The 17,072-nt window shown below is 49.8% G+C and overlaps 5 protein-coding genes across 5 annotated transcripts; 2 read left to right on the top strand and 3 right to left on the bottom strand.

Moving 5' to 3' along the window:
* Window positions 1-485: 485 nt before the first annotated feature.
* IAQ61_010793 (uncharacterized protein) lies at window positions 486-1,709 on the bottom strand (the record flags this gene model as incomplete). The annotated part of the gene is made up of 1 exon (XM_003834760.1): window positions 486-1,709. The coding sequence occupies one exon, from the start codon at window positions 1,707-1,709 to the stop codon at window positions 486-488; it is 1,224 nt and encodes a 407-aa protein (XP_003834808.1).
* Window positions 1,710-2,703: 994 nt separating this feature from the next.
* On the bottom strand, window positions 2,704-4,266 carry IAQ61_010792 (uncharacterized protein; the record flags this gene model as incomplete). Its single annotated transcript, XM_003834759.1, has 5 exons — window positions 2,704-3,315; window positions 3,371-3,484; window positions 3,543-3,637; window positions 3,691-4,057; window positions 4,126-4,266. The coding sequence occupies 5 exons, from the start codon at window positions 4,264-4,266 to the stop codon at window positions 2,704-2,706; spliced, it is 1,329 nt and encodes a 442-aa protein (XP_003834807.1).
* A 1,053-nt stretch (window positions 4,267-5,319) lies between these two features.
* IAQ61_010791 (uncharacterized protein) lies at window positions 5,320-7,561 on the top strand (the record flags this gene model as incomplete). The annotated part of the gene is made up of 6 exons (XM_066098932.1): window positions 5,320-5,382; window positions 5,474-5,489; window positions 5,637-5,959; window positions 6,046-6,288; window positions 6,458-6,779; window positions 6,849-7,561. The coding sequence occupies 6 exons, from the start codon at window positions 5,320-5,322 to the stop codon at window positions 7,559-7,561; spliced, it is 1,680 nt and encodes a 559-aa protein (XP_065951090.1).
* A 299-nt stretch (window positions 7,562-7,860) lies between these two features.
* On the bottom strand, window positions 7,861-10,113 carry IAQ61_010790 (uncharacterized protein; the record flags this gene model as incomplete). Its single annotated transcript, XM_003834757.1, has 3 exons — window positions 7,861-9,900; window positions 9,951-10,002; window positions 10,052-10,113. 3 exons carry the CDS (start codon window positions 10,111-10,113, stop codon window positions 7,861-7,863), a joined length of 2,154 nt encoding a protein of 717 aa, XP_003834805.1.
* A 1,737-nt stretch (window positions 10,114-11,850) lies between these two features.
* On the top strand, window positions 11,851-16,864 carry IAQ61_010789 (uncharacterized protein). Its single transcript, XM_066098931.1, has 3 exons — window positions 11,851-12,712; window positions 12,863-13,007; window positions 13,067-16,864. The coding sequence occupies exons 1-3, from the start codon at window positions 12,518-12,520 to the stop codon at window positions 16,384-16,386; spliced, it is 3,660 nt and encodes a 1,219-aa protein (XP_065951089.1). The 5' UTR covers window positions 11,851-12,517; the 3' UTR covers window positions 16,387-16,864.
* The last annotated feature ends 208 nt before the right edge of the window (window positions 16,865-17,072 follow it).

The following is a 17,072-nucleotide window of genomic DNA, read 5'->3' as shown; positions in this document are numbered from 1 at the left end:
TACGGCTACTCTGCTTTCATTGGCAGTGAAAAAGGAGGTTGGGAGCGACTTTGGTATTCAAGAGGTCATTAACGATGTATAATTGTAAGGAATATCCGCTAATAGTAACAGTGGGTTACTTTATAACATCTCTATTAGTGTATTGACCTCTGGGTATAATGCAGCGGTGGAAGAATGCTGTATACAGTCAATTACGATCTCAGGTGGTATACACGTCTAGTCGAAATAAAATAGGCGTCTTTGGGTTTTTACACTGACTGTATAAATGAGACATGGTGACTTATAGGCATTTTAAGTAATGCAAAGAGTCAAGGAAATCTTGATGGATTCTTATTAAAAATGCAACTGGGCGGCAGTGCTTGCTCAAGATCTGCTTACTTCGGACAGCCCTTGACCAACTTCCCATCTGTGAGCAATGACGAACCTGCCCGTAATTCCTCTAAAGGTTCAGCCAGACAACTCCTGAACTTTGTTCCCGCAACCATTCACCAACTCGTTCGCTGCTCATGAATCTCAGCGAGACGTTGCTCAACCATGTGATCGTAGAAGTTCCAATTCGGCGGTTGCACAAAGTCTTCAAGATCCCTGGCATCCATCAATCCCATGATAACATCATTAGCCCGGGAAGGCAGGAGGCTCGAGTCCATCTTCAAAAGTTCGATGACCGTGAAATCATGAAGACGATTGGCTAACAAGGTGAGTTTGGGATCGTCCGAAGGACTTGGCCGGTTTCTGCGTCCTGGCATGAAATCGACGATGTATTTATGTCGAGTTACAGGATAGTGCAATATATAGAAGTTGCATAATCTGTAATGATTGATCGGAAATTGAGGCCTAGGCAGCTCACTGAGCCTTGGAAGGCGAATACGGAAAGTGGTGGATTCCAAAACATAATCTGGCGTTTTAGACGGGGTAACTCCAGTGGTGTCCAGGTCCATGATCCATGTGTATTTATCCCGAATTGACCGTGGCCAGGTGAGTAGCTGCAAGTCATACGGAGGATCATAATCGAATTGATCCAGATGCAAGCTACATATTTGGAGGCCTAGCATAGCTTGGCGGCGAAGCATTTTCGACAGAGAGAACGATGGTGTAGCGAGTAGGTATGACTTTCTCTTGACAAATGTGCAGTGGGGTAAGAGGTGGTAGGCCTTGTTCCATGTGATAACTGCCATATCGTTGGTACTGTAGACGAATGCTTGGAGGAAGTCTTGAACACCTGGATGTCGAGGGTGGTAATGCGTTCTGATCTGTACAGATTCGTTTCCAATCTTGACATATGATCTCGGCCCGTACCTCTCCACGAGTCTATCGGCCATCTCAAAGGCCTGCTCCGAGTATCCCTCCTGTTGAAGATATTCATGCAAGAGAAGGGGATGTTGTTCCGCAAATATGAGTACGATCACCCTTTTACCATGAGTTTTGGAGGCTCGTGTGAAGAAATAGCTCGCAAATGGACCGGCAATTATAGCGTCGCAATGTGCTTGCAAGTTACGGAATGCTTTCGGTTCTTTGAACAGCACATTGAGTCTCGCATCAATATTGAAATTACAGTACTTGTCGATCTCGGCGCGGAGCCTTTTCGATGTCCCGCGCAGCATCACAAGGTTTGCGCTATTCAGATATTGGTGTAAGTTCTCTTGGATCGTGGCGAACCGTCCACTCAGTAGATCGGTAAGAGCGATGTCGGGTTTCGTGCAGACCGCCATATTATATTAATAATGTCTCAAAACGTATGTAGTGCCGTCGTAGTGGACTCAAAAGCGAGGGATGGTCGTTGCTGGCGAGGTCTGATTCTCAGGCCGACTCGAAGTTGTTGATATTACCAGGAGTAGCTTCACAAACATTCATGGTGTTGAGGAAGGAACGCTCTTAGGAAGGAACGCTCTTGTTAATTTTCAAAACGTAGCAACTCACGACTAGAGCATCTCATCTGCACCTGCCCATGTCTTCATGTCTCCGCTGGTCTGCTACAATATCGAATATAGATCAAAGAGTCCACTATGTGAACAGGCTTTAAAAGGGCTTCATTCGTTTGACAAACGTCGATTAAAATCTTGGAAGTATTCGAAGAGCTTTTCGACACTCACTACGGTAAAAAATTGTTTACTGTAGAATGGTACGCTAGGGGTTTACTATATAGGTGTAAACTAACCTCGTGTATACCCGTAAATAGGTTTAAAGTGGTAGTTTACTTTTATAGTAGGGGTTTAAATTAAATATAAAAAGTGTTTTTTTTTCTATTATACGCTATAATACCTAATTAAGACTAAAAGGGGTAGAGAAGATTAGCTTTACGCTATACGCACATACAACATAATAATAAGTTATGATATTTTTACTAATAGGAGGTGGTGATAATAGAGGTGGTGGTGATAGAGGTGGTAGTAGAGGTGGTAGTAGAGGTAGTGGTAGAGGTAGTGGTAGAGGTAGTGATAGAGGTGGTGGTAGAGGTGGTGATAGAGGTGGTGAAGAAGATTAAAGAAAGGAGGGGTAAAATACTTAAATAGTTAGTAGGAAACTAGTTATTACTACGTAATACTAGTAGATTAATAGAAGTAGAAATAAATATAGTTTACTTTTGTGGAATACATAGTATAATAAACCCTATTTAGGTTTACTTCTTCTACCTAAACCACTTCTTGGTCTACTTTAGATAAATATGGCTACTGTAAACCAGTTTTGTACCGTAGTGACTCCACCTCATGCAATAGCCTCAACCCTTCTCACATCCTCAAGCCTCACGACTGAGTCTGGCATGCCAACTGGCCCCACCGTCTCAACTTGAACTTCCCGCCTATCAAGTCCAGGAATCGCCTGGCCTTCACTTGTTGTCCACTCGCGAACCATCAAAATGTCACCAGGCGAAAGGCTACTACTGCGTTTGCCTCCCATTTGCGATCTTCGCTCTTTCGCGAAAGATTCTACACTTGTTTCAGATACTACTTCAAGGGCTGTTGCCCCGCTTTCATCCTCCTGCAAATTCTCATTAGTTTCCTTGTTTACCGTGATGATGGCATCATCGCTGCCCCAAGCAGTATCATTTGGTATGCTCAAGGGGTGCATAATTCGGTGTTCTCTCGACGTTCTCTCGTGAGATCTCTCAACAGTCCGTTTGCTTTGTCTAGACTTGCTAAAATCATCAAGCGGAAAGCTGCCCTTGCTGTTTTTTCGAGTTGTAGATACAATGCCCATGGCTGCGCAAGACCATCTTTTGACAAGCGGGAAGACCATCGGTGCATTGCTGACAAGAACCGCAAGGAATGATTCACGAACGGACCATTGACCGGATTCGGAGGGCTCGGTTGGGCCCACCTGATCCCCAAAGTCAGGATGACGAAAGTATGGAGAGGAAGAAGGGCATGCTTACCGTCACTAGAGTTACACATCGTAGAATGCCGAAGCTAATGACGATCCAACCACCGCTGAAGAGTATCATAAGGGAGATTTTTCTCTTGATGTCTAGATGAGCCCTATAAATGATCTGGAGTCGCGAATTAGAGACAGCTTGTGTAATGGAGAGTAAAGATTAATCATCTTACTGGTAAAGGAATAGCCATTAGGTAGAGATCAGTGGAGATGTTGAGGACGCTGATGAATGTCACATTCAACTTGGAAGCTCCAGGATAGCAATTATCTACAAAAAATTAGCTTTAGGGCCTTCAATGCAAAGTTGCAGTTTAGACTTACCACCTGGGTCAGGATAGATTTGCCATTGTCGATGTAGCGGCCAGCACTTGAACACGATCATACACACTGCCGCAATATAAGACGTCCCATTGAGAAACCACGCCACTTTAATCCGCACATCCACCCTCTTCAGCCCGTTCCTCATGCGCGAGTAGTAAATTGTCCAACAACTCTTCAACGTCCACATAAGAGCGGTGTACACAAACCATCCAAAAATATGTGTCTTCGACCCGTTAACAGCCTGATTCCAAACATCTGACCCTGGAACAAGAGTTTTGCGCTGCTCAGGCGTGAAGTTGTTGGTACCCATTCCTGCAAAAAGTGCGACGATAATGTGTGCAGCGGCTGTCTCGAGAGCATAGAATATCTGGGTGCACAGCTCATTAGACTGAGCGGAGATCCAAGATGGAGACTAGGTACATAAGGAGTACGTACCCCTGCTAAGACGACAAGATAGTCGTCCCAAGTCAAACTCCTCAGCCCAACTTGCGTGTACCGGAAATACAGACGTAGAAGAATTGAAACCACGGCGAGTCCAAGCTCTGTCCAAGCTTCGACGATGAAATTTATAGCCATGATGCATTACTTGACAAGGGACTCAGAGTATAATAGCTGCGCCTGATGCGAGGTCATGAATAGGGTGAAGATAGGTCAGTGAAAGAAACCCAGAAAGATAAATCCGTCAAGCATTTAAAATGAATAGTGTCGCTAAGAGTGGTGAAAGTATCTAAACATCCACCCTTTCTTTTGCAAAGCATTTCTACTGATTGGAAAGCCCCCCAATGTGATAGAACTTGATGTCTCGGGATAGCGCGTCTTGATGACGATCATGTTTGAAACTTGAGGCCGACGAAACCTGAAGAAAAGAAAAGTTCGTCAAGATTCATCAGTGGGAATTATGATCGTGTCATTGATCTCGCGTTTCAGATATCCAAGGTAATTCAGGTAGGAACGTTTCATGCAGTCAGTGGAGATGTTCTGATCGTCGATTGCACCCACACAACCATGTTAGAGCTACAGCGAAGGATTTAATCACCTTCCGAATCCATTCACATCGAAAATGTGTCTCACGGAATCAACGGCACATCTCAAATTTCAGGTAGTGCGCCTAGACTGGGTACATGGCGTTCGAACACTTCGTCAATGAGGAACGACATCACCCTCCATTACGTAGCTAATCAGTGATGGTTCGAGAAAATAGTGTTATAATGCGAGCAGCGAGCATGAATTATGACTGCAGTTTCAGTCTCCTTTTGGAACGGGTGTGGGATAAAGACAGGGGCGGAGCGGCATCCCCTAACCTCATTCGTCTTCCTTGCCGCTGTCAGTCTGCGTCGTGTGTAATCTCCACCCATGCAACTCGTCACTCGTCTCTCGTCATCCAAAGACGTGCATATGTAACTAGCCGCGGGAGAGTTTTCTCGTCCCACGGAGTGCACCCCTCAAACCATGATACAAATGCTCCTTGCATTTAGGTATAATGACACCAAGCGCGGCTTTTGTATCTACCCACAACGCTCATCTCTACGTTGTATTTCCCGCGAATCGGAGCCAAGTTCCGCATAGAGTCTTGCAGAGTTCAGGGATAGTATAAGCACTTGCGCTGCCAGCTGATTTATCCAGTCTGTGATGTCCTCTGGATCTGCGCTGACGTTCGGTATCACTCTTGGGTGGGCAGGCAATGCTACTAATGTGAGTCGAGGCCAATGGCAGAGCAAGTGTGTTTGTGATGGAAGCATCGGCAACGCATAGAGTGTGAGACGATGACAAGGTTTGAGAGCAGGGCATGATCTCATATTGTGAGGTGTGAAGAGGGGTTCTATCGGTGTGAGCTTGCAGAGATATATCATGAGGGGCTTCGCTGACTTAAAACATGGGCCACACTGTCGATGTCTAGCATTGGCTCACCTCTATCGCAAAAATGACTGTGCCACTCTTCACTCTAGTCCTCGCGTGTATAGCTCTCTTTGCCTATCGCTTGAGTAAAATTGGTCGCAGACCAGCCAACTACCCTCCTGGACCTCCAACCCTGCCACTGATTGGTAATCTCCACTTGATGCCAAAGGAAAAAGCCCATGTCCAATTCCAGAAATGGGCTCAGGAGTATGGACCGATCTATTCACTTATCCTCGGAACCAAAGTGATGATCGTGCTCAACACAGATCAAGCGGTCAAAGATTTACTGGATAAGCGTAGTGGCATTTACTCGTCGCGACCGGAGATGTACATCGGACAGATTGCGAGCGGGGGACTACGTATGCTTCTTATGGTATGCATATCCGTGCAAGTCTCATGTCTCCAAATCTGCGACTTTTGCTTTGCAGTGAGATGCTGTTTAGCTGACCGAATTCCCAGGAGTATGGAAGTACATGGCGCATGATCCGGAAGATTGTGCACAACAACCTCAATATCAAAGCAGCGAAAACATACGTCCCGTACCAAGACCTTGAGAACAAAGCAATGCTCATGGGTCTTCTAGAAACTCCAGAGTTGTTCATCGATCACATAAACAGGTACTCAAACTCTTTGACGACGCAAATGATCTTTGGATTCCGCACAACTAGCATCCATGATCCAAAGCTTAAGCAGCTCTATAGTGTATGTGGACAATTTCTGATAACGTGAGAGCTAATCCTATATTACCTCATCCGCCCTGTAGTAGGAGAAATTCGTAAATAGTCAAGAGACGGTGGAAGTTCCTTACGGCGCTCCCCGACCATATAATAGATCTCGCAAGGCAAGGAAACTCTCACTGACATATATCTAGGGTGTCGCAGCCTTCTCAGAAATCATAGGAACCCAAACAGCCGCAGTCCTCGACTTATTCCCGATATTCCGGTCTCTCCCAGATATCCTGCTTCCACTGCGCAGATACGCCAAGGAGCTTCACAGGAAGGAGAGCGAGCTCTACATAGGACATTGGCTCCGCATCAAGCAAGCCATTAAGAACGGCAAAGCCCGACCATGTTTCTGTGTGGACCTCTTGCGTGCTCAAGATGAATATGGGTTCTCAGATGCACAGGCTGGCTATATAAGCGGCTCGATGTTGGAAGCAGGAAGTGATACTACAGCCGCCACGCTTCTCGGATGTACGCTCTTTCCCCCCTCGCCCTCCTCATCACACCGCTACACCCACACACTAACCCAACCCACCACAGTCGTCCAAGCAATGCTACTCTACCCATCCGTCGCCAAAACCGCCCAAGAAGAACTCGACCGTATCTGCGGCTCCCGCTTCCCCACCCTCGACGACGAACCCTCCCTCCCCTACATCCGCGGCTGTATCAAAGAGTCTCTCCGCTGGATGCCAACCGCCATCCTCGGAGTCCCCCACGCAGTCACCCAAGACGACGAGTACATGGGCTACAAGATCCCAAAGGGCGCAGGCGTCATGTGGAACGTCTGGGCTATCCACATGGATCCCGCACGCCACCCCGATCCGCACCGATTCGACCCCTCGCGCTACGCAGCAGATGCCCAAACCGCGCAGGAAGCGGCAGCGAATCCCGATCCGACGAAGCGCGACCAGTTTGTGTTTGGGGCGGGGAGGCGGCTGTGTCAGGGAATGCATATTGCAGAGCGGAGTTTGTTTTTGGCGATTGCGAGGTTGTTGTGGGCGTTTGATGTGCTTCCTGTGAAAGGTGGGGATGGGGAGGATGTTTTGCCTGATGCGGGGAATTTGACAGAGGGCATGTTGGTGCATCCGAAGCCGTTTCCTGCTAGGATCGTGCCGAGGAGTAGCGATAGGGTTGAGAAAGTGAAGGCGGAGTGGGAGAAGATGGAGCATGTGTTGGATGAGGAGTTGCAGTGGAAAGTTCTGCCAGAGGGGCTTATTTGGAAAGAGTACAAGCAGGCTGCTGAGACAGTCTGATGGCCTTTGCTTGGCTATTGCTGTGAATTCTGAGCGGTCCAAGGGTTGGCCAGTTTTATTAACGAATGTTATGGCCTGCGGTCCCCTAGAGACATACAGTCAAGTGAGCCCTTCTGATACAGTGATCAAAACATGCCATATCCACCCGGAACTCAAAAGCCCCTCACGGTACCGTGATAAAATGATCTTTTGCGTATCATACTTTTGCGTTTCATTCATGTCTCGGTGTCATATTCTCTACTCGTCTTCGGTTTTCATGATACACTTTATCCTAATATATCTTTTTGATCACACCGGATCTACTGTGTAACAACACCATCAGTCATCAATTCTTCGTCCAGGCCCGTCCAGTACCTGATCCAGTTGAAAATAGCCTTATGCCACAACAAACTGTTCTGACGATTCGTGACCCAATGACCTTCATCCGGGAAGTGCAAGAACCGACTTGGGACACCAAGGCTCTGCAAGATGTTGAAGGTTTGCAAACCTTCCGCCTGCACAACCCTGTAATCTAAGTCGTTGTGGATGATGAACTCGGGCGTGCTGGCATTGGCAATGTGCGCAAGAGGATCCCATTTTTCGTAGTTTGCGCGGTCGTTCCAGATCGTACCGTTGTTGTCGCGTTGGATGAACCAGAGTTCTTCGGTGGCGTAGGAACCGACTTGATTGATCTTACCGTCGTGGCAGACGAGCGATTTGAACTCGCGGCCAAAATCATGGCCTTGGATCCAGTTGATCATGTAGCAGCCGAATGAAGCACCTGCGGCTATCGCACGATCAGTGTCAATGTAGTCGATGTTGTCGCGCATGTGTTCAAAGACTTTTACGAGATCGGTGTACGGGGTTCCAGCCCAGTTGGCTTGAATCTTGTCGGTGAAGGCTTGACTATAAGATGGAGAGCCTGTGAATTGCGTAGAGGTCACAACAAAGCCTTGGTCAGCCCAGAGACGGAGGTTCCAGCGGACACTCCAATTATCCCCTTGCGTAGACTGAGGGCCACCGTGGATAATGAAGGCCAGCGGATATTTCTTGCTTGGATCGAAACCACTTGGGTAGAATACAAAAGTCTGTATCTCGTCTCCATCGTCGTTTGTAACCCAGAAATTACTGACAGAGTCTGATGATAATCCTTCAAGCTCAGGGTCGACTTCATTGGCAGTGAAAAGCACCTTCTTGTCTTGGCCGGGGTATTGCGTGTAGAACATGCGGCTTGTCCAGCTAGCCGCCGCCGAAACAAAGGCTGAGCCGTCGGGCAGTACAGCGAATTCGGAGAGAACCGTGTCAGGCCCGGTGAAGTTGACGGGCTCAAAGTCTGCAGGGGCATCTGCAGGCACAAGCCACAGCCGATTCGAAGCGTGCAACTCCGAAACTACCCATAGATCAACATCGTCTGGACTCCACTGTAGAGAAGAGGGAGCAGAGTCCCAGTCTTCGGCTACGGATCGGACTTGCGAGGTCAGACCGTCGATGTCCGCAATGTAAAGTTTAAAACGATCCGACTCGTAATCGATGCCATCTTGCTGACCAAAAGCCAATTTCTTGCTGTCGTGAGACCAAGTAGGATAACCGGATGCACCTTGCGCAGTCTCAGGCGCGCTCGAACCTGGGCCGTTGACCTGAACAGCGACTTCGGAACCATCGTGTGGAACAATGTAAATGTAACTAGCGGTGTAATTCGCTTTTGGTAATTCAGGAGCCTTTGAGCGGAAAGCGACCATGCTCCCATCGGGAGACAAATCGTAGTCACTCGGGTCGCTTGAGGAACCTTGGACAGGACTTTCGGGTCGCGTGACAGTGTAGTTCATCCCAGACAAGAGGTTCTTGAGCTCGCCAGCATACGAGTAGCTCCCGTTACCACCGCTTAGAATGCCACTAAAGACAGCATATCGCTCTGCAGTGATGTAGTAATTCCAATGACGGACAAAATTGGAATCGTAGAGCCGACCGAGACTCTTGGGGGCAGTCACCAGCTCTTCATTGTATGCAGTACCGTTGTTCTCATAGGCAAGAGTATTACCAACAAAGTTGATATCACCAGATTCCGTCTTTACCGCCTTCAATCCGGATAGAGGTGCGTGTAACGATGCCACTAGTTTCGGTTCGAACGAGTCGCCAGAAAGGTCAACGGTGTAGAGTGTTACACCACCTGGAATGATTTCATTGGTGGCGTTGATGTAGAGGATGCTGTCCTCAGTTTCGCCAACCCAAACAAGTTCAGATACGTCGCTACCGAATGGCGCCTTTGTGGTCTCGCCAGTGTTTGTATCAATAAAGTACCAGCTCGTCGTCGATTTTTCACTTGTCCAGTTGAATTTGGTCTCAGTGAAGAGAGCTCGATCCTGACTAATCAGCAACGAATTTCTTCTCTACTCCGTCAAGGATGACATACGCCTTTTGGACTGAGAATACCAGTGCTTCTGCGAGGGGCAGCCAGCATCGACCTTATTCGTCAGCTTGATTGATTACTCTAGTCTTTGAAATTGTGCATACTCAGTAGTCAGTGCACTCGCTGATCCCAGCAGAAAGCCTGCGGCCAAGACTGCAGACTTCATTGTCATCTTCCTCCAACTGCTGGAGAGAATAGGTGAAGAAATCGAAAGTGCAGAACGCAGCGTTGTCCATGCATGCTGGACATGATGGGCTTATAGGGTGATCCGAGAACCCGGAAAGCACCTCCATCTTCGACCACGATTCTCGTTGGAATGATAGTCATTGCCAAGGTGTTATGAGGTACGCACCTGCTCCATTCAGACATGTGCCAAGGGAGCTTGTCCTACTTGTAGTTGAGCCAGGGCCGGGCTAACATCGAGCTTGATCCTTTTTGACGTTGAGCCGTTGATATCAGCGGGATGCCTCTGCTTGGGCGTTGAAAACTATTCCCCGACCTTCCAAGTTTTGATTACTGCGTCTGCAGCAAAGTGATACATGATGGTTAGTTTGGCGGGGCCTGCAGGATAATTAAAGAGTGAGTGGGCTGTTATCGATAAGCTACCTCTTCTTCCTACTGCCATCATCACCATCACCCATCACCATCACCCATCACCATCACCATCACCATCACCAGCGCTACAAAAAAACATCATGCGCTTCAAGGTATCTCGAGATTACGAAAGGTGCTAAGCAAGGTTGTCACTGTTACCTAGGTACTTGTTTTCGATCGGCAATGGCGGATGATACCTGCTTTTGTGGTATGTTTCATCCGACAAGATGGAAACTACTGTACCTTAAAGGTTGAACCAGTACTCTGATAATGTCCACTACCTCCTGTCAATGCCCTTTGAGTTGTGGCTGAAGAAATGTATAATTTATGATGTGCGATAGCATGCTCGGTTTCTACGCTTTGGTGACTGGCAAGTAAGTGCTGAGTACTGGCTACTGGCAGCGAGTGACTCCATTCAACCATAGACATGCCTATGACGAATGAGCCTCGCTTACATGTGACAAGAAATGTACGGACATTGTCCATGCGAAGCGTTGGCGACCGTATGCACGGTCCCTGGGTCATCTCCCTGATTTGTGGCTAAATGCTATTGGGAGGTGTTGACTCGAGCGAATACCGTGTATCGAGGGATGGATGGATATCTCTTCTTCCATTGGCGTTGGCCAGAACGACTTCTTCTGTGGATGTAGTCGAGGAACAGGATAGAGCCCCAGTCCCTCCCGTCTTACGTGGGTAATCTTATGCGACGTAAGGCGAGAGGAATCGCATAGGCAGGCAATGCGAATTTGACAGGCATCAAAGGATCGCCCATGCACCTAAAATAGCTGGTCGAGCTGCGCCACATAGGCTAGCGCTCTTTGGGATCCCCAAGTCTCAACAAGCGATGGCTGATTGCCTGAAAACACCAAATATCTTTTCTCGTCATGCGGAGATGGCTCGCTGTGCTGACTAAGGCTGGTAAAGAGAAAGAAGGAGGGTGGAAAGTCGGTGGTTGATTGTACCATGTGTACCTACACAGGCCTTGTGCCCACCGGTCGCACCGCTATTAGCGAGAACGGCCTACTCCTAGAAGTGTTAGAGAAGACACTTTGATTACAATGGTAAAAGACGCAACCAATCACAGCGTTATCCCATGGTCCGAGACTACCGTACATACATGGGATCCGACAGTGAATGGGGGGAGGGGGGTTATATGGTAGGTGTTACTGCGTCGGAGAGGTGCTTCTGTTTGCACAGAGTCTTTCTCTAGCGGCATGATGATGACGTTGCGAGTCGACTGCCTATCGGCTGATACAAGTAGGTACTGTAGGTAGCATGGCTATGAAGACGGGCCTTCCGCCTTACTCATCCGATGCGACACCACTTTTGTTGTTGTTGCGCGTCCACCCAGAGCACATAGCACAGAGTATCACCCTCACTCTGGCCCTCACCCTCACCTACCCATTCACCTCTTCGGTCGCCAGCCGTCGAGTCGTCCCAAACGACAAGCACAAAAGCAGGGCACCGTGCAGCAAATACGAGCCTAGCGCCCACTCACGGCTGGCTTGGGTGAGGTCCCTGATCCGCCTGCGCAAACCCCACTGTTAAACATTTGCCTCAGGAGTTTCGCGTACCAACTGCCTGGGCTCACTCACACCTGTTACCTACCTCATCTTCTATTCGTACGCTCGCTATACCCAACCGTTACACCCCCTCCATTATGGATCGCCGCTGTTGATTACGTCTTGCCTGATCGCCCCTGCCAACACATCGCCGCAGTTTCCTGACGCCTCTGTTTCACGCCCCAACAGGCTTATCCTCGCTCTTCGCCAACAGTCCCCCTCAACACCTTTTCCGACCCGAGAGTTCCGCCACTTCTATCACATCTCTTCGCCCCGATAGTACCCCACGATCGTAGACACGTGCTTCAGGCCGTCTGGCGCACTTTACAGGAGAGGGGGCCACCGTCAGCCAATCACCGCAGCCCTCGGCCGGAGACAGAGAGAAAGGAACATGAAGCGGCGAGCCTCGACGAGATGATGGCAGTCATGACAACGCGCATTGGCGCCCAAATCCCGTCGGCGAAGAGGCAATCCCATCTGCCCTTCATAGACCTTTCACAACGGCCGCTGCGATCGAGACGGAAAAGGCGCATAATGCCATCACTGCGCCTGCTTCCGACTTTCTTGTTGCTCTGCATAATCGCATCATGGCTTCCACTCGCAACGGCCGTACGTACAATCACGGTAGACAAAAGGGGTGCGTGTGGCAAGCGGTCTGGGCGCGATCGGGTTCTTGAAGCAGCCCAGGCGCAGCCATGCACTTTTCTTGTCTACTGCCTGCCTGCTTGCTGTCGATCATATACTGACGAGCATGTCTAGGTGTTTGTCGACTTTGAGGACTGCTTACAAAAGGTCTACCTGCGCGACGAGGCCCGATCGCCGTACCTGCAATTTACCCCAATGTATGTGTGGGCAACGTTTGACACGATCAATCCAACCCACAGGCTGAACGTCACCGTATATGGTAGGCTCCTCAAGTTGCCCATGTAACGCCAGACACACTAACAGTTGGTACCTTTCTAGGTAACGTCAGCGGTCAAGCGCAATTCGGCCAGTTGCCCGGCCCAACTGATGCAAGATGGTCCGATCCAAACAACACTTTTGGAAAGATCGTGGACCTAGACCAGCAAAACAACAAATACACAACGCTGTTTTGGAATAACAAGGTTCTCACATACTCTGCATATGGATCGCCACCAGACCAGTTCTGCCGGTCCGTGATCAATGGTTCGTGCCCACTTGCGCCCGTTTTCCCTGAGAATGGGGCCAATGCAAGCGATCCATATACGCTACCGGCGATCAGCGTGGGACATGACTTTGACAGCACGTATTCCTTTGCGACCTTGGCATCGACTATACGGGTAATTTCTGGCAATGCTGATCGTACCACACTGGCTTGCGTTTCTGCCAACATTACTCCAGACTTGGGCAAGAAGTTGTCCGACACGCTCAGTTACTTACCCGCTGCTGTGCTCGCGCTCGTGGCCGTGACCACCATCTTCGCAGCGACGTGCAGTCCTTGGGGTACCACCAATGTGTTCCGCTGGACCAGTAATTATGGCCGAGATGAGGACTTGCTACGTTTGGTCACACCTGGCTTCGGTGACTGCCTACAATACATTCAATTCGCCGTGCTAGCAGGTAGCCTCAGTCTAAATTACCCTGGCTTTTTCCAGCCTGTGGTCAGTCAGGCCAGTTGGTCGGCCCTCTTGTTCAACCAGAGCTTTGTCAGCCATGGGAACGGCTATCAAAGTCTCGTCGATGGCATTTACTCCACCAACGGAACTTACGGGATGACGCGACTGGGACAATACGTCGGAATGACTCGAGAACGCGATATTTGGGCATGTATGGCCGTCTTCCTCGTCGTATTGATCATCATCGTCGTTCTACTCATCCAGCTCGGTTTCCTCGCCCGATGGGTCCAACGATACGTCACCAAAACTCAGGATGGTGATTTGACGGGGAAGAACTGGTCCTTCACCGCCGGATGCATCGTCCGGGTTGTGTTTAATTATTTCATGCTGCCCATCATCGCTATATCACTCTTCCAGCTTGTTGTCGGTCCTCGTTCGCCAGCTTCGGTCGTCGCTCCGGCCGTGATTCTCCTGCTACTCGTTGCAGGTTTTGCTACGTGGATCTTTTGGTTCATATTCACGACTCGTCCTCGAGCCCATCTTTTTGACGACCTCCCAACAGTCTTGACGTATGGGCCTCTCTACAACACCTACTCAGACGATGCCGCGCCATTCGCCTTCATTCCTGTATTGCTTACTGTTATACGTGGCATTGCCATTGGCGCTATGCAGCCCTCTGGAATTGCCCAAATTATCATTCTCGCTATATGCGAAGTAATCTTAATCCTAACTCTACACGCGTTCCGACCCTTCCAGTCTAATACTTCCATGAACGCCTACCATACCTTTTTCTCTGCCATCCGGCTGTCCACTGTCCTGCTCATGGTCGCATTTGCACCCTCTCTCAAAGTCTCTGAAGACTCCAAAGGATGGATCGGCTACGCCATTTTACTACTGCACGCCATCGTTTTAGTATTTGGGTTCTTCCTCAACTCACTGCAAACAGTCATTGAAATAGCTGCCAGACTGGGCGGTGTAGGTGCAGATCAAAGAGGTGGTCTTACGACAGTCTTTGGAAAACGTCAACTATCGAAGCGTCATCGAAACGTGCAAAGAGGAAAGCGAGGCAGCCTAGGATCGAACGCTGCTATGCTTCAAGATGAGAACAAACATATACAGCTCATGGATAGTCGCTCACGCAGTATGTCTGCGAGTTCTGGTATACTCTTGAATGGCCCGTACGATCGCGACAGTCAGCGTGCCAGTGTCGGATTCGAAGAATTCAGTCAGGGTGGCTACGGCAATCACAGTCCCGGCACGCCAGGAATCAATGCAACACCCTTTACCTTCCTCGGAAGTGGATCTGCCTCAAGCTCGCGGCGACCAACGATGGGTACAGGGCTGGATGCCTCGGATCCCTACTACCGACCTCCTCGTCCACGCAAGGAAACAATGGATTCTGTTAAGCCGGGATCGCAGGGCAAGGAGCCACTCCGGCCAGCCGTTACTACTGATGCACCCTATTCAGACGATGTCGACACTGCCTATCATGGCGCGGCTGCTGGTGAAAGCATACCTCGCGGCTCTGGCACTCCGGCCCCTGCTTATCTACGATTGAATAGGGAGGATTCCGATTCGAACCTCGAGCGACGAAACAATACAGACTACTCTGTGCGAGAGTCGGACTTTTACTATGGGCTCCGTGGACCTGCCTTGTCATCACAGCCTACCCGGAAACTCAAAACTGGACCTGCTGATCCGATGAGCCCAGTATCGTCTGCTACAGGCTGGATCAAACGTCTTAACCTTTTGGGTGGCCGCAAAAAGGAGAAGAGTAAGGGGTTTGAGGTGGTTCGCAGCACGCGTATGCCTCCTCAGATGATGGCTGTCGAAGAGGAAGAATCTCCAGAGGAGGCACGCGAACCCTATCGTGATAGCCCAGACTCACCACCGCGCACAGAGAAAGTTGCAGGGACCACGCCACCGCGCGCTCCACCTGCGATAGATACTTCGGCTCGGTCTCAACACGTCAGTGATACATCGCCTCGCTCGCAGCATGTCTCAGAAACGTCACCTCGCTCACAGCATTCGGTTGGTGTGGCGTCTGCGGGCGTTCTATCTGGTCGCTCCAGAAGACCGTCGGATAGTGATTCTTACTCGAGTGAGGAAGACTACATGCCCGTTAATCGGATCTCAGCCATTGCGCCAACACTGGGCCAGCTTGAGCTTGGTGGTGGGATTGAGCTACCCAGTCGAATTGGGTCGCGGGCATCTCGCGCAACGCAGCAAGGCCCACCAAGCCGGACACCAACGATACCACGGAAGAATTCGCGACGAACGCAGTCGACCGAGAATGCAGCCATACCTGGCCAGCTTCCGACGGTAATGGATGGATCCGCGCCCGGGACCTCACTGTTGGACACTGGTGGGGGGAGCCAACATTTACAACCGGGTGGGCGTATCCGCCTTCCCTTTGGATCCGAACCGTCGCCGTCGCCTGAGCGTTCTCCTGGCCACTCTGCAGCATCGAGCATATACCGCAACAACGGCATGGAGGAAACAGGCGGGCCTTTTGCGCCGCCACCGACGATACGCGGAGAAGCAGATCGGCCACTTAGCACAGGCTACGTACAGCAACATGTGATGAAGGACAGCCTGCATCGCGACGTGTATGATGCCGGCAGCCATCTCGAAGCGTCGGCCGAGTTTGTGGACCGCAGTCGCAGCGGAAGTACGAACCGAAGTGGGCGAAGCGATATGAGATGAAAACGAGGCGGTTTTCGAACAAGTACAGTGTGATTTAGATTTTTCTTTTCTTTTTTAGCGGTTGGTTTTGTTTGGGTACACTGGCAGCACTGCCGACCTTCCCTTTATGTTTTTGCACAGATTCGGCATTTACGAATTTCCTTTGCTGTATAGTCAGGTTGCGTTCTAGTCAGTCAGTCAAGCAAGCTGGGAGTGTCTGGGGATGGGGCGGGGGAGTAAAGGAATTTTTAGACTTGGTCCAATATGGGGGGAAAGGTCTGTGGATATTTGTTTAGAGGGATCTTGGATGTGTAAGAGGAGCTAGCTGTGGCTTGACAGGTCCACAAGTAATATAATGGCTGCAACTGTTGATGATGATGCTCAATACATCGCCATGTACACAGATGTGAATGAGTGAGGTGCCCAGGAAATGGGGGCGGATAGGCTCAAGGGCGTGGTGCTATCAACAGTAGGTTATTTGTCTTGTGGTGAACGGTGAACATGGTGCAATCAATAGCCGCGCTACACGCTTCGGGCCGTGGTTGTTCCCAGGGGGGTCACGTGTGTGGAAGTATGTGTGTGTGTGTTTGGGCGGCGACGATAAGCCTGCCCGCCCGCCCGCCAGCCGCTATCGTTTGCCTGAGAGGCGTCGACGGGTTCAACTACCTACTAACCTGTCCACCTACCTAACCTACCACTTCTCTCCC

Source organism: Plenodomus lingam (assembly GCF_022343315.1).
Source record: "Plenodomus lingam strain CAN1 chromosome Unknown contig_9, whole genome shotgun sequence".
Classification (NCBI taxonomy): domain Eukaryota; kingdom Fungi; phylum Ascomycota; class Dothideomycetes; order Pleosporales; family Leptosphaeriaceae; genus Plenodomus; species Plenodomus lingam.
Note: the sequence above shows the minus strand (reverse complement) of the source record. Positions and strands in the feature narration are given on the sequence as shown.

Excerpts from the sequence above, each read along its gene's own strand:
- IAQ61_010789 (XM_066098931.1), top strand. The coding sequence starts at position 12,518 with ATGATGGCAGTCATGACAACGCGCATTGGCGCCCAAATCCCGTCGGCG. Across the intron at positions 12,713-12,862 it reads GGCTTCCACTCGCAACGGCC|GTGTTTGTCGACTTTGAGGA; the intron begins GTACGTACAATC and ends GAGCATGTCTAG. Across the intron at positions 13,008-13,066 it reads GCTGAACGTCACCGTATATG|GTAACGTCAGCGGTCAAGCG; the intron begins GTAGGCTCCTCA and ends GTACCTTTCTAG.